We start from the raw sequence: 16,092 nt of genomic DNA on the forward strand, positions 1-16,092 counted from the left end.
TTTAAGCACATTGCATTATGAGGCAGATCAGAAGTTTAATTTGAATGGCAATAAATAAATAAATAAATAATACATACATACATACATAAATAAATTAGCGATGACAAAACCATGAAATGTTAACAATATGTTAATGGAAATGCTGTAGATAAATTATAGTTGCAACCCCAACCAAAAGCCAACCTACTGCTTAAAATATGTACAAATTGAAGTCGCATTTCAACTGAGATGGATCCCTTAGCCGAAGAGACTGATTAAGCCACAATACATTTGTGCATAATATAAGCCTATAATGGTTTATTTTTTTAAGAGAAGGAGTGTGTGTTTATGTGTGTGATGACATATATTCTGTATTATTACAAATATGCAGCTAGTACATAGGTTTGTAATTACTACTCTCTCACATAGTTTAAAATAAGTAAAACAAAAGTTCATTTTGTGCACAAATAAAGCCTACACTGAATAACAACTTAACTCAAATATGATTGAAATAGCAATTATTTCAAATAATCATAATTCATATAAGTGTTAAAATGGTAGAACTGTGATGAACAGATTTGGTGTCGTCTTTCGACAGTCATGCTGAAAATCACTGAGCTCTGTACTGCAACTAATAGCAACAGCTGATACGGAATTCACCAAACTCACTACATGAAAGCAGTTTGTTTAAATCTAGTTGTTTATCAGAAAATCACAATAAGATATTTAACAAAACCTATTCACCTGAAACAATTTTCCCTTATAAACTGATATAAATATATCTACTGTTGGTTACATTTACATAAAGAAAATATACTCTTACTTAGAACATAAATGTTAGTATTATCAAAAGAAAGTTTAAATCTCAATATGTTAACTCATTATCTTAGAGGTTATTTTAGTTAGTGTATGGGAAGTTCTAGTGTCTGACATCTAGACGTTGTTAAACAGGCCTTTTGCAGAAAATCAGAGTCAGTATCCACCTCCAGCACTGCTGCCTCACCTGCGAGTGGAAAATAAGAGGTTTAATGAGGATGTTTCAGGTAAAGAATGGAGCCCTGTTTCACAGCTCATTAAAACAAGTGCACACTTTAATTTCTGCCTGTGTTGGTCATGTCAGTTCTTGTGGTCTAATGATAAAGAATAAAAATCTCATATAATTATATAACTGTAACTATGTGATTTTTCTTTAAATTGTTAAGATGTCTTTAAGTTGTTTCACAGATAATAGTTAATAACAGGTTCACTTCACAAGAACCAAATGATAAATGGCCAGTGTCCAAGCCCTTCTTTGTGAGATGTTAGTAGGTACCTGTTTTGTAAGGGATTATTGTGAGTGTGGATGTCTTCATGTTGACTGACCTCTCGGTTGAAGACACAGTGGATGAGGAAAATGAAGACGCCCTGCAGAGAGATGAAGATCACAACGCTGTTGTACTCCACCTTTTTGAACACGATCAATCCCAAAATCCAGGGGCAACCAAGGGTGAAAAACCTGGCCATGGTTTTAAACAGGATGCTTATAATGAGTTTCTTATCAGCCAGAGTCTGCCTCTTCTTCAAGATGTTACTGTTGAGTTTTTTCAGAGTGAAGGCAATGATGACAAAGATGCCAACAAAGAGGGTCATGTTTAACTGTAAAGGGCAAAGTAAGTGAGAATGAAAAATCAGTAAAATAATTATATAATATTTTCTTGAATGATAAACACAGAATTTTGTCTGTATACTTTAAAAAAGTGTCTGTATACTTTTTAACCTTGCAAGTGCTGAGCCACTATGTTGTCATTTCATCAAATGAACATTTTGTTGAACTCCTTTCCTCATCATACCATACTTACAGCAAGAATGAAGTAGACAGGGCCATAAAAACTCCAGGAAAAGCTTGTGTTCTCATTAAGCCAGCACCTGAGGAGACATGTCTGCATAAACAATGTTGCTATCCACCCAGCAGTGTCCAGACTCCATCAAATCACAGTTCATCATAGAGTGATGATTTTTCCACAAATGTACTTGTTGTAACGGTGACATCCAACTACAATACCACACTTCAATTCACTGAAGTCTTTAGGACAACCCGTTCTTTCTCAAATATTTAGAAAGGCAGACTATGACTAGGTGCTTCATTTTATACACTTAGGGCAATGGGACTGAAAGAAACACCTGAAGTCAATGATAAGGTGGTCTGTCCCAAGACTTGTGTTCATATAGTTTATCTCAACCTTTTTTAATATATTTGAAACCTGCATCTATCCAACAAGATCTTAAAGTGCTGGAAAAAAGTAATTCATCATTCACTCTCACTTTGTAATCTCACTCTTTCTTTGTAAGTATGGCGCTAATAAGCTAGTTTGCCCACCTACCTTAAAGAAAAGTATCTAGCTATTCTTGAGCATAAATCATTCCATTTGTATTGCAGATGGAATGCAGAAAGAAAATTACAAAATACCTTCCCCATTTAGATGTGTTTCATGGGTGAAATTTGGCAACAGAGTGTATCACTAAATAACAACTTTGTTTATACTGCAGCTGTATTTCCTAAGATATTTTGACCAGTATATAACCAACTTTTGTTTTAAACAATCATCATCATCTTTTCCGCTTATCCATTTCAGGGTTGCTGTGGCAACAGGGCGAGCAAAGAAGCCCAGACATCCCTCCAGTGGGTCCTGGGTCTACGGCCGGGCCTCCTTCCAGTGGGAGGCGTCCAGGAGGCATCCTCATCAGATGCCCAAACTACCTCAACAGTCTCCTCTCAACACAAAGGAGTAGCGACTTTACTCCAAGCTCCTCCCTAGTCACTGAGCTCCTCACCTGATCACAGAGAGTATGCCCAGCATCCCGTCTAAGAAAGCTCATTGTATCCCCGATCCCATACTTTCGGTCATTACCCAGTGCTCATGACCATAAGTGAGAGTGGGTACATAGACTGACCGAAATCTGCATTGTTCCTCCAAAATCCTAGGTTCAACTATTGGATGGATTCTCTTTTACAGCACCTTTGCATAGACTTTCCCAGGGAGGCTGAGAAATGTGATGCCATGATAATTGGCACACATAGTCTTTTTCTTTAAAAGTGGGAACCACCACCCCCTTTTGTCAATCCATATTAAAGTTTTACACTATTGGAAAAGCATGTCATCCAAGACTACACAGTACCAAGTGCCTTCAGTAATTATGCATGAATATCATCCACTCCCGGTGATTTGCCACTGCAAAGCTTTCTAACCTCCTCAGTGATTTCAGCCAAAGAAATGGAATCTGACACCCCAGACACTTCTGGCCCTACCTCCTGTCCAGGAGCCATGTCTTTCTGGCTTAGGCGTTCCTCAAAGTGCTCCTTCCAATGCCGACCATACGCTCAGTCAAGTTTAGAGTTTTAACATCCTTCCTAAGCACACCTTGGACAGTGTCCCCTCTCCCCCTTCTGAGCTGTCAGAGTGGTTACCAGAACCTCTTTGAAGCCGCCTGGAAGTCATTCTCTCTAGCCTCTCCAAACCCCTCCCATGCTCTGGATTTTGCTTCTGCAACTGCCATGGCTGCAGCCTTTTTCACCTGCCTGTACCCATCTGCAACATCGGGAGATCCCCGAGCCAGCCAAGTTCAGCTTCCCTCACCCCCGGTGTCCACCAACGGGTTCTTGGGTTACTGCGTTAACAGGCACCGACAAGCTTTTGACAACAGCTATATGCAGCTGCTTCCACAATGGAAGTCCGGAACAGGGTCCATTCAGACTCCATTCCTCCTACCTCCTTCAGAACATGTGAGAATTTCTCTCGGAGATAAGAGTTTAAAGCCATCTGGACAGAGTCCTCTGCCAGCTTTTCCAAACACACCAGCATTATATGTTTGGGCTTACCAGGTCTGTCCGGCAGCTTTCCCCACCATCGCCATTAATCATCAAAATCTCACTTGCGGAGAGCAGTATTTAGACCAACAGAGTTCTAGCACGCTGTTTATGTAAGCACACAGGCAAGGTTTGCCTTAAAACATAGATCCCCAAGTCCGGGTAGTCCAAGTCTGGGAATCCTGCTGGAGTCATATGAGGAAACATTTCTGCATGAGGAAACAGGACACTATTTACAGTGTCCCTTCCCCCGAGCCTCTGACACCAAAGGCTGATGGCCTGGTCCCTGTAGTAACCAGAGTTCACTTATTCTCTCCAGCAGCACATGTTCAGAGCAGTTCTGGACTGTAATATGGCCTGGCAGCTGTAGACATGGTCACTAATTGTTACAGCAATAGCACCTTTTTTTTTTCAAAACAGAGTGGCCCTTGTGGAAATGTTACATAATATTTATATGTGCTACACTCTTTTGCTAAACCTTAGCTTTATTAGTTTGTATTATATGAGCCCACCCTCTACCCGATAAAACCCTGCCTTACTGCCCCATACTTACGCAGTGCTGTTGTATCCATTATGCACAGCTGCATCAGACACGCCCACCACAATCAGAGGAATCAGATATCCAATCAGAATTGCAGTTTTCCAGTTAAGCACCTCCTGATTGGTTCTGATCTTTGTGAGGTTCTTTGCAGAAATGAAAAGCAGAACCGCATCAATCAGCATCCACACAAATGCAGAGAGGAAGAGGAAGTGCAGGAATCCTGCCACCACTGCACATACCAACTAGAGAGAGGCAGAGAGGTTCACAATCAGACCATCTGCATCCTAACACAGCTTTAAACCTTACAGATAAAACAGGTTTCTGACACATTTCACTCATGATTTTTGTAAGGAATTGTTTAGTGACTTTGTGTGTCAATATCATATTTTCAAGTCAAATGCACATGAACATTAAATTGGCCCCTGCCTTATTTTTATTTTGCACATACCAGTGTCTTTATGGTTGATGTGTGTAATAACTGTATTTTATTTGGTCTTCACTCTTGCTGAACATCTATTTCAGTCAGACACATTTGCTTCAACCTCAGCACAGGAAAAAAGGAGGTGGGTTTGATCCAGAGCTATGTACCGTAGTGCTCATTCACCCATTTTCTGTAACTGCTTCATTCTGACCAGAGTTGATCAGAAGCCCCAATAAGATCAGACTCAGTGCTGCTGGAGTTTTTAAATTTCCCTTCAGGTCCCTTAAAGTTTTTTATTTATATATTCTTTGTACTTATTTGTTCGGAGTGGTAAGGCATCTGTGCACATTTACCAGTACACATTCCCTTTATGTGCAATAATCTTGGTGAAATATTGATTTATTCTGATTCTTTTAGGAAGAAAGCCTCCAATCCTGACACATTATGACCACCAAAGACAATGGACTCTGAGTGGACATAAGATGAAATATCACTGGATGACTCTGCAGATGTCATGGTGTTGGATAGTGAGACATGTACTTACATGTTCAGTGGATTGTTGACTGAGCAGAAGGAGAAGGTTGGTCAGCAGAAGGGTTATGCAGAGGTTAACCAGAACCACGTTGTTTACATTCAGTTGATGTCGAAATAGAGCACAGGTCAGCAGAGTCAAGCTCAGGAACACCATCCCCACTGGCATCGCCACAGCGGTATACAATTTTAAAAGTGATTTTGGAACTGGAGCAAAATGCATACATTGTTGTCACAAGAGGATCAGTTCAGCATATAGTTTCATACATATTAACATTTACAATATACAGTTATTGAAAGCCTCAATGTCCAATGAGAGAAAATCTGAGAACTGGAATTGTGGTTTTGTAATTGCAGACTGTAGTCTATCTGTAGTCCAGTATACTTTATTTTCCCCCTTTCCCCCTGTTCTTCAATGGTCAGGACCCCCATGAAGCAGGTATGATTTGGCTGGGTGATCATTCTCAGTGCTGCAGTGACACTGACATGTTGGTGGTGTGTTAGTGTGTGTTGTGCTGGTGCGAGTGGATCAGACACAGCAGTGCTGCTGGAGTTTTTAAATACTCTGTCCACCCACTGTCCACTTTGTTAGAAGAAGAGAAGTGTCACATTCATCCCCTTAAGGGAAATTCCTCTCTGCATTTAATCCATCCATGGTAGTGTAACCACACTATGTGAAGTGAACACACAACAACCTGAAGGTTAGGTGCCTTGCTCAAGGGCACTTCATTCATGGATTAATTTTTCCTGCCGGTCCTGGGAATTCAACCATCGACACATTGGCCTCAAACTTGCTTCTCTAACATCAAGGCCACAGCTGCCCTCCAAAAACACTCCTCTCTCGTTGGTCCACCTTGTAGATGTAAAGTCAGAGACAGTAGCTCATCTGCTGCTGTACAGTGTGTGGTGGTTGTCCTCTAGTCCTTCATCAGTGACACAGGATGCTGTCGGCTGGATGTTTTTGTTCAGAAGACTATTTTCAGTCCAGTAGTGATACTGAGGGATTTAAAAACTCCAGCAGCACTGCTGTGTCTGATCCACTCACTCCAGCACAACACACACTAACACACCACCACCATGTCAGTGTCACTGCTGCGCTGAGAATGATCCACCACCACATCACACGTGCCCTGTTGGGGTCCTGTGGGGGTCTGGACCATTGAAGAAGAGGGTGAAAATGGGCAACAAAACAACAACAATAATAATATACATACACACACCGGTAGACACCTCATAAAATTCATGAATTCAGTTACTGTAAAGTAGACAAATGTACCACCCAGCACTGTGCTGTGGAGAGGTGAAACTGAATGATGGAGCTCCATCCATAATCTGTACAAACAACTAAATTTCCAGTATCTTTAAGATGCACTCATTGTTGGCACGGGTCTTTAACAGTCCAAAGTTTAATATCCATAGAGAAGCCAATAAATTGGGACAAACTAGAGCAGGCAAGCCTGTGTCTAACTACCCCATACCCAGTGCCACAGCTAAGACTAGAGGGGCATAAAGCCCCCCATCATTTTGCTCTGGAGCAATGGAACTGCATTCTCTGGAGTGATGGAGCTCCATCCAGTAACTTATGTTATGATGAGTGTTGTTATGATTAATTAATTAATTAGAACTAATCAACTACCAGTATCTAACGTCAGTAATGCTGTCATGATGGAATGCAATCAAATTCTTACAGCAATGTTCCAACAGCAAAAAGGGACAAAGCAACTGTTAATCTTTATTTATTTTTTGAAGTGTTGGGTGAGAAAGTGTCTACAAACTTTGTGACATATGCACTGTCCTGTTCTTTTGTAAACTTTTGTCAGTTTAACCCAACGCTTATCTGGCCTGGCTATAATCTGATTATAAACCTCACTATATGGGCCATGGGCTCACCTGTTAGACTCTTACCTTCAGGGACATTTAGTGAAGAACAGTGGCACAGACTGCTTCTACTGTCAGCAGGGATGAGAGTACAATTGCTGGCCCCAGTGTCTCTGATCCTACATAATTTAATATAATAATCTACAGTGTCCTAGCCAAAGAACAAATGGAAATAATTTGTTAGTCCAATGTATCTTGGTCTTTCTTTAAAGTTTTATTCTGTATATATAATTGCATATGTTAAAGTCTCAGAAATTAAAAAATTACAGCACCACTGCACTTTTAGTTAAGGTTCCTAGTACACAGCTGTACTATACTCTAGTTTAATTATACACTACATGTATGAAGATAACTCATGGCTCAGCAGGAAGATGAGGTGGACATACACGCAAAGAACTTATATTCACAAAAACAAAACAATAAAAAATCAAAAACATGATGATGCAAAAAAAAAAAAAAAAACTGCATTACACATAACAGGAAGACGTGGACAGACAACCTCAAACGAATGAACAGCACTGCAAACAAAGGGGTATAAATGGACAGGATAAACAAGGAACACCTGGAAACACTAATGAGGCAGAGGCGGGACTAGGGCGGAGACAAGAACAAAAACAAACAGAGCCATGTGCTACCTGAGCACATGGTAGGGAAAAAGACATAGGACAGGACAGGGCCAGGCCGTGACTATGACAATAGATTTTGAACAAATTCACTCTGTTTTGGAGGACAGAACTGTGTAGGCCCATCAAACCAAACCATCAGTGTCACATTCACATTTGGCAACAAAGGTGGAAGTTTAGATTTATTTAGAGTGCTTTTATTTATCATTCACAGGAACCAATAGGCTAAAACCCTGAAAAACCAACTCAGACCATTATCCCTCCACCAAACTTGGCACTGTACATTCCTGTAGGTATCTGTCAAACCTAGATTCATCCATCAGACTCTCTGAGAGAGAAACATGGTTTCTCTCTCTAAAGGACATAATTTCTGTACTCCAGAGTCCGGTGGTGGCATCATTAATACCTCTACAGCAAGTGAAACTGCACACAGTGATCTTAGGCACTCAGTAACTGTTGGGGGCAGGGATGAGGATAACCAGGGGTCCACCAAACCTGTACTGGCACCTAATTTTTCCTTGTTTCCTGATGTGTGATCTGCTGCACAGTGTCTATGTGGGCCCAAAATTCCATTACGAACTGAGCCTGTGGTGTTGTCTCCTCTGTCCCTAAATATCTGTTGGTATTTGCAGCTCCCACCCCATCATCATCAGAGCCGGTGTGAAACACATGGATTCTTGCACTGTTGCTCAAGATGCCAACAGCACCAGGGACAAATGGCACTGTCAATTCTGCTGATGGCGATTGTTGATTGCTGAATGCTTATTGGGTGGCAAGTGTCTGAGGCGAAGGTTGCCACAATATTGGCAAATTCAGTATATTTAATGCACTAGACATATACTTCAGTATTAGTAAAGTACATTTCAAGCACATGATTTTGTTTTGTGTGCTAAATACGAGTGCAAACAAAACAATTTACATATAACATTTTTATAATACAGATGTTATAAATACAAGTACATTTTTACCTCAGTAGTACTTCAGTGTACTTAATATAAGTACAGTAAAATGTACAAATACTCTGACTTACCACAGTGTATTGGAGGGTCCCGTTGAGCTGTGTGTTGTGATTGTTTATGAGGTCTAACATCACTACAGACAGTGTTGCAGACATCCATGTCAACACCATTGTTTTGAGGGTTTCAGACTGTAGAGCTTGTGACAAGTTGTAGTCTATCAAGGTGGCAGTAGCTAATTCTGAAATAAGTAAATTACAAAGGGATGATTCAACATTCTTCTGCCCTATACGGTCCAAAATATTACACACCAATGGGTCAATTTCTCCTTCACTAAGTGGCAATGTAATATTTATTCAATTTGTACATGACAGGTCTGAGCATCAAACACAGTGTAAGGGGCGCGGGGATGCGGACTGATGGAGGGCGGACGCAAACGCTTAGAACACAGAATTTATTCACAGGGAATTAACAAAACAAACACAACACGACTTGAACAGGAAGCGAGCATGAAACGGGCATGAAACGAGCAAGAGAAACGAGGCAAACAATACGAAGAAGCATACGAAGAACAGAGCTAACGAAACGAGGAAACTCGAACGCAACACGTTACAAGGTACAAGAAACTAGGAACAATAAACGACACCAGGAAGTGAGGGAAGGGGACTTAAATACAATAACAAACGAGAAACACCTGAAACGGATCACAAGGGAAAAGACGAGGAGGCGGAACAAAGGCGGGGCATGAACATAAACAAAACAAAGCCATGTGCTGAGAAAGGAAAACAGACTAAACGAGACGAGGGCGTGACAGATGCCCCCGCCTGAACGCGCAACTCCCGGGGCGCGTAAACAAGACCCCCCAGAAGCTGGCGCAGGAGGGAGCACGGAAAACAAGAGACTAAGACAAGGGACCATGGGGCTAGAGACAAGAAACTAGACTTTGGACAAAACAGAAGACTGACAAAGGGGAGAAACCCGTGAAGAATCTAGAAACAGAGACACGAAAGAACTAAAGACGGGTGGCAAAGCACTGAAACGAAGAGAATGGACTGGGGACAGAACTTGAGCAGGGACAGAAGACTGAATTAACAGGGGATGGGACCTGGGACTGGAAAGGACTGAAGGGGAGTGTTTACATGAGACTGGACGGGGTGCTTAACACTGGAAGGGAACAAGGACGGGACATGAGACAGGACAGAGGGTTGCAAAGGGGACTGGACAGGAGACGGGACAGGTAACTGGGACTGGACATGAGGCAGGACAGAGGGTTGAAACGGGGACAGAGACAGAACAGGAGCAGAGACATAGGACTGAAACATAGACTGGACTGAGTGCTGGGAATGGACAGGATCAAAGACTGGTGACGAAACAGGGGACATAACTGGGGACTGGACAGAACCCGAGACAGAAGATTGGACTGGGGTTGGGTGCTGGGAACGGACAGGAGCAAAGACTGGTGACGAAACAGGGGACATAACTGGGGACAGGACAGAACCAGAGACAGGAGATTGGACAGGACTTGACAGGGGAACAGGGACCAGAACATTTACAGGGACAGAGACGAACACCTTGACAGGGACAGGAATCAAAACCGACGCAGACAAGGGTACAGGGACAAGCACAGAGACAGGAACTAGGACAGGGACAGACAGGGGAACCAAAATAACATGGGGGTGCCCAGGACTGGCGAATGTCTGTGGGGCAGTCCGAGGAACCAGCCTGGGCACAGTTCTGGGGATTGGCCCCGAAGTCCTTGGAGCCGTCCTACGGGTATGACCGGGAGCAGCCCTACCCACAGTCTCGGGGGCAGAAACGGCCGTAGCCACAGTCTTGGGGGCAGAAACGGCCGTAGAAGCCGCCTTCTCTGGGGCTGGAGCGGCTGGCTGCGCCGCTCTCACGAGCAGAGGGGCGGCCGGCTGCGCCGCTCTCACGAGCAGAGGGGCGGCCGGCTGCGCCGCTCTCACGAGCAGAGGGGCGGCCGAGGGAGCCTGGCTCACGGAGACCTCCAGACGCACCATGAGGCTTGTAAGCCTCTCTTGGAGGTCAGGAGGGAGTGCAGAGAGGCGCTTGGGAGCTGGAACCCTTGCAGCGACGACGTTCACGGAGGCAGGGGGCCTTGCAGCGACGACGTCCACGGAGGCAGGGGGCCCTGCAGCAACGACGTCCACGGAGGCAGGAGGCCCTGCAGCGACGACGTCCACGGAGGCAGGGGAACCTGCAGCGACGCCATCCACGGAGGCAGGGGAACCTGCAGCGACGCCGTCCACGGAGGCAGGGGAACCTGCAGCGACGCCGTCCACGGAGGCAGGGGAACCTGCAGCGACGCCGTCCATGGAGGCAGGCGGAACTGCGACGTCGTCCACGGAGGCAGAAGAAGCTGCGACGTCGTCCACGGAGGCAGAAGGATGTGCGACGACGTTCATGGAGGCAGAGGAATCTGCGACGTCGTCCACTGAGGCAGAAGAGGCGGGCGTCGCTCTTACGAAGACAGGAGCGGCCGTAGGCGCCGCGCTCACGAAGACAGGAGCTGAGACTTCCACCAAGGCAGGGGCTTGTGCTGCTCGCCGAGCACGAGTTGTAGATTTAGCGGGTTTCGGGGTACTGATGGGCGCACTCTCGAGGGACTTCTTTGACTGTAGTTTCCCCGGAGATGCGCCCCTGTTAGCCTCATCTCCCATGTCCAGTGATTTGAGGCTAACAGCCCCAACCCTCAACCCCCCCCTCAAAAAATTTCCCCGGACCTGAGGGGGTAATCCTCGGGAACAGAACTGGAGAATCTCTTAGTAAACAGTTCAAAAAATTTCTCTACATTAATGTCCTGGGTTCTCTCCTTAATTACGGCTTCAGCCCACCGTAACGCCTCTCCTCTAAGGAGAGATTTCATGAACATTATCTTTATAAAGTCAGGAGGAGGAGGACAGGTTAAATATTCAAAATAGTTTTTACATTGGAATATAAAACCTTTGTAGCTGGCACCTCCTTCAAATTCTGCTGGGACGCCCAGATATGACTGCAAGATAGCAGGTTGATCACCCACCCTTGCGGCTAGTAAATCTTCTGCCACCTTCATGGCTTTATCCGGTGTTTTGTCCGTGTTAGCTGCGTCCTGATAAGGGTCGTTCATTCTGTAAGGGGCGCGGGGATGCGGACTGATGGAGGGCGGACGCAAACGCTTAGAACACAGACTTTATTCACAGGGAATTAACAAAACAAACACAACACGACTTGAACAGGAAGCGAGCATGAAACGGGCGTGAAACGAGCAAGAGAAACGAGATGAACAATACGAAGAAGCATACGAAGAACAGAGCTAATGAAACGAGGAACAAAGAACAACTCGAACGCAACACGTTACAAGGTACAAGAAACTAGGAACAATGAACGACACCAGGAAGTGAGGGAAGGGGACTTAAATACAATAACAAACGAGAAACACCTGAAACGGATCATAAGGGAAAAGACGAGGAGGCGGAACAAAGGCGGGGCATGAACATAAACAAAACAAAGCCATGTGCTGAGAAAGGAAAACAGACTAAACGAGACGAGGGCGTGACACACAGACTGAAGATTCATCTCTTTGTGAAGTATTTAAATGATGAATAATCCTGCACTTATCAAAACATATACGATTTTCCTAATGTCTTGAATTGCTACTTTCTCAGAAATCAGCTGGGAATGTATATATTGAACTATAATTTGTAAATATTTTTGAAAAGTGCTTTATACATACAATTTCTTCCTCTACTTGTTCTTGTTATTATTATTAGTGTCACACTGTATTGAACTTGTGACATTATTGATCTCATTTCTCTATTTATGTTTCAGTTTGACTTCTTGAGTGGGGACTTAGTAAAAGGATATTTGGACTCTAATCATATTTCTACTCTTGAGTATGTTTACTCTGAACAAGATGAAATTTTACTTTGGTATGTTGCTCAGGATAACACCATCTGCTGAAAGCTGGTGCATGAAATCCAGCAAAATGGCTGTTTTCATTCAGGTCAGTTGCTCACCAATCTGCTATGAATCTGATCTAGGACAACAAATGAATTTGACTCAAATCTGATTTGACATGTCCACACAGCGATGAATAAAACACATCAGCCTTGAAAGTGAATGCAGCCAAAATGTAAATATACTGTCTGTTATGGTTTAACTTCTTTCCAGATGATTTATTGAATATCATTTATGTATTTTATATTTTAAATAAGATGAGCAGCAGGTACTGTCACAGGCACACAGCTCCTGGGACCTGGAAGTTGTGGGTTTGAGTCCTGCTCCGGGTGACTGTCTGTGAGGAGTTTGGTGTGTTCTCCCTGTGTCCGCATGGGTTTCCACCGGGTGCACCGGTTTCCTCCCATGGTCCAAAAACACATGTTGTTAGGTGGATTGGGGACTCAGAGGATTCTCCATAGGTGTGAGCGTGTGTACCTAGCCACTGGAATGTATCACACTGTAATGCTGGGAAGGGAATCCAGCATAAAACTAAGCCAAATCAATGGTGTGGATCTGGCAACCCTAAATTGGCTTAAAGCATTTGAAATATCAGCTTTAAAAAAAATACTTTATTTCCAGGTTACACAGTGCAGCAGTTTCATTCTAGCACCGGTTAAAGTTAAAATGAGAAAATGGCATTGTGTTTTTTAAACATTATCTTAAAATGAAACATTTTGGTGATCCTCTGTCAGTGAATAGGGAGGGGTTTTAGCTCAGAACTGCATTACACTCAAGCATCATTACATTTTGTTTCATATCTGCTTCACGGCAATGCAACCTAAATATTTTTTTTTTTATCTCTGGGTAGATAGACCACTTTATGAACAGACATATATACATATGGGAATGCTGTCAGAGATTCATTTGCAGTAGTCAGAAACACAGTCATCACCTGAACATGTGTAGGAGGACATGGGGAGCCGAGTGTTACAGTAACAGGAGCCAGTTCCTTCAGTACATTGAGAAGCAAAAGAAGAAGTGCAGGTGGAGCTACCTGAAGAGAAGGAGATATTTCAGAAAATAAAATCAGCTACATTAAAAAATATATATTATTTATACTTAAGTGTAGGATTTTTGGAAATAACTTTAACTGCAATGGTCATCTGTAGACAATCTCCAGTCTTTGGACCATGGATGTCATTAGACCACCCCGCCCCCCACCCACTTCAAGGGATTGTTTTGCAGTGATGCTCAGGTCAGAGCTGTAACACTGAATACAACAGCTCTGCGTCCACATACAACTAATATTAGCACAGTGTCCTAGAGAAACTAAATTTCATTCTCCGTCAGCACATCACAGAACAATTTTTAAATCAAAGTAATTCTTTATATATAAAAATCATGTTAGATAATTACATATGAATTAACAATAACATTAACAAACTACTATTAGAGTAAGACAAATATGAGTCCTAAATAAGCTATTAATTCTATGGGGTCAAGCTAAGAATCTTAATGAAAAATCTTTACCAAGCAAAGTCTCTCGCAAAAATCTGGTCATTCAATAACAAGATGTAGGGTGTAAAGCAGTGGCTCAACACACAGGGGCCTCAGGGCTCGTTGCGGACTGATTTTTACAGGGACGTGGCTCAGCGCGATGACTCCAGACACGGCTGTGGAGCTCACGAGCCGGTCGCTACACCATGCATTTTGTTTTATCTGTGAATATTGTTTTTTTTTTATCTGCAGTAAAAACAGGATACCATTTTCTGCCACAACTAACTTTTACACACATTACTCCAATACACTACCAATAGCTACACATTTATTCTTTGTCCATGCGCTGGTACTTTAAATTATCTCATCCTCATTTCATAGCAATTAACAACACAGCAACAAACATTTCAGTTGGCGCTCCCCAATAATATATCCATGTTTTCTGCTGAGAAGAGATGCTATGTCTTTGTATTTCAGTCCAAGGTCAAAGTAAAACTCAACAAGCTGCTCCATAGTTCACCTGACAAGCACAGCAAGCACATAATCAACAGCAAGCACAGTACTACAGAGCCCACAACTATTTGTGAGGGAATGCAATTGTGTTTGCGAGGGAACGCAAAATCAATAGTATTTTTTTATTTTTCCCCCAGTCCCTTTAGGGGCTCAGTACAACTGTAGCCATCAAAAGCATACACATTTTTTGAGGAGCTATGTGCTAAGGATTAGCATGTTCTGCCAGCTTTGACCACAAGGGAGCAGTCCAATTCTATTTATAATTAAAAACAGCTGAACAATTTGCCCCTTCTCTTGCTGTATGACGGCCAGTTTGCTTGTGTTTTGGCCATGGGCACTGTATAGAATTGTATAGAGCATTGTAGAGTTTGTATCTGTTATGTTTGGTATTGTATTTACCTTGTTTTACTGAGTTAACAACTTAGCTAATGTGCCTAGTATAAAACAGTGCTAGAAATTACCCTAAATGGTAAAAGAACCACTATGTTAACTACTTTATAATTAACATAAAATAAATGCTATCTAGATAGGTAGTTATCATTAGCTGCATCCCAGCTAGCAAAGTAGATCTGGGTCGATGCTGGCTCAGGCTCCGAACTGTCGGCTGGCTGCCTTCTCGGCGTGAATGCGGCACCCTGTATCTGGCTCAAGTCCGGCTGCACGTTGGCACTCTCGGCTGGCCGAGGCATTTAAATGACATGACAATCGCTCATACATGAGTATTTTAATCTGAGTAATTATGTGGTTTGATGGCGTATTTTACAAGACGATGTGAGCATTTTTGTGGGTTTTTATGTCACACAGGACCGCATACCTCAGTATAAGAAATAAAACCGCTTAAACACATTAAGAAGACATAAGGTACTAGATAAGTGGGTTAAAATACATTCTCAATCTCAGTGCTGGTTTTTGGTGTAATGTAATGTTTTAAATATATAATTCCACACACACTAATCCTTTGTTAGGGAGTAGCAGTGATTTTAGGCTAGTGATTAATGGGTTGAAGGAGGTTATATTGAAAATGTTAGAATCCTATTTACTGAGAGAAAAAAAATAAACAAAAGCATGTGAAGTAGTTTATGAACTATGAACATGAACTAATTAATTTTCTTTATGTAATTATGTAAAGATGGACTGGAGTAAGAAAACTAGTGGGCAGTGAAAAATGCAGGTGGGCAGGGAGAAAAGCAGATCGGATGTTAATTTAAGTTATTTAAATGAGATCTTTAGCATCGGTTGTGGCATAAACGTTTGTACTATAACCTGATAATCTTTTACATTTGAAGTTCTGTAGTTAATAAATCTGCATGCATAAGCAGTTTGCAGTTTTTCTTTAAATATTTTTAAAGAAAATATATTGAAAAAAACAG

At 42.5% G+C, this 16,092-nt stretch overlaps 1 protein-coding gene across 1 annotated transcript; it reads right to left on the reverse strand.

Annotated features, from left to right (window-relative positions):
* Window positions 1–851: 851 nt before the first annotated feature.
* On the reverse strand, window positions 852–7,258 carry LOC136674493 (adhesion G protein-coupled receptor E1-like). The gene is made up of 6 exons (XM_066650499.1): window positions 7,222–7,258; window positions 5,330–5,523; window positions 4,377–4,606; window positions 1,818–1,884; window positions 1,342–1,614; window positions 852–982 (listed from the first exon to the last, which is right to left on the reverse strand). The coding sequence occupies exons 2-6, from the start codon at window positions 5,483–5,485 to the stop codon at window positions 923–925; spliced, it is 786 nt and encodes a 261-aa protein (XP_066506596.1). The 5' UTR covers window positions 5,486–5,523; window positions 7,222–7,258; the 3' UTR covers window positions 852–922.
* Window positions 7,259–16,092: the final 8,834 nt, after the last annotated feature.

This window comes from Hoplias malabaricus, chromosome 2 (genome assembly GCF_029633855.1).
Source record: "Hoplias malabaricus isolate fHopMal1 chromosome 2, fHopMal1.hap1, whole genome shotgun sequence".
NCBI classification, from domain to species: domain Eukaryota; kingdom Metazoa; phylum Chordata; class Actinopteri; order Characiformes; family Erythrinidae; genus Hoplias; species Hoplias malabaricus.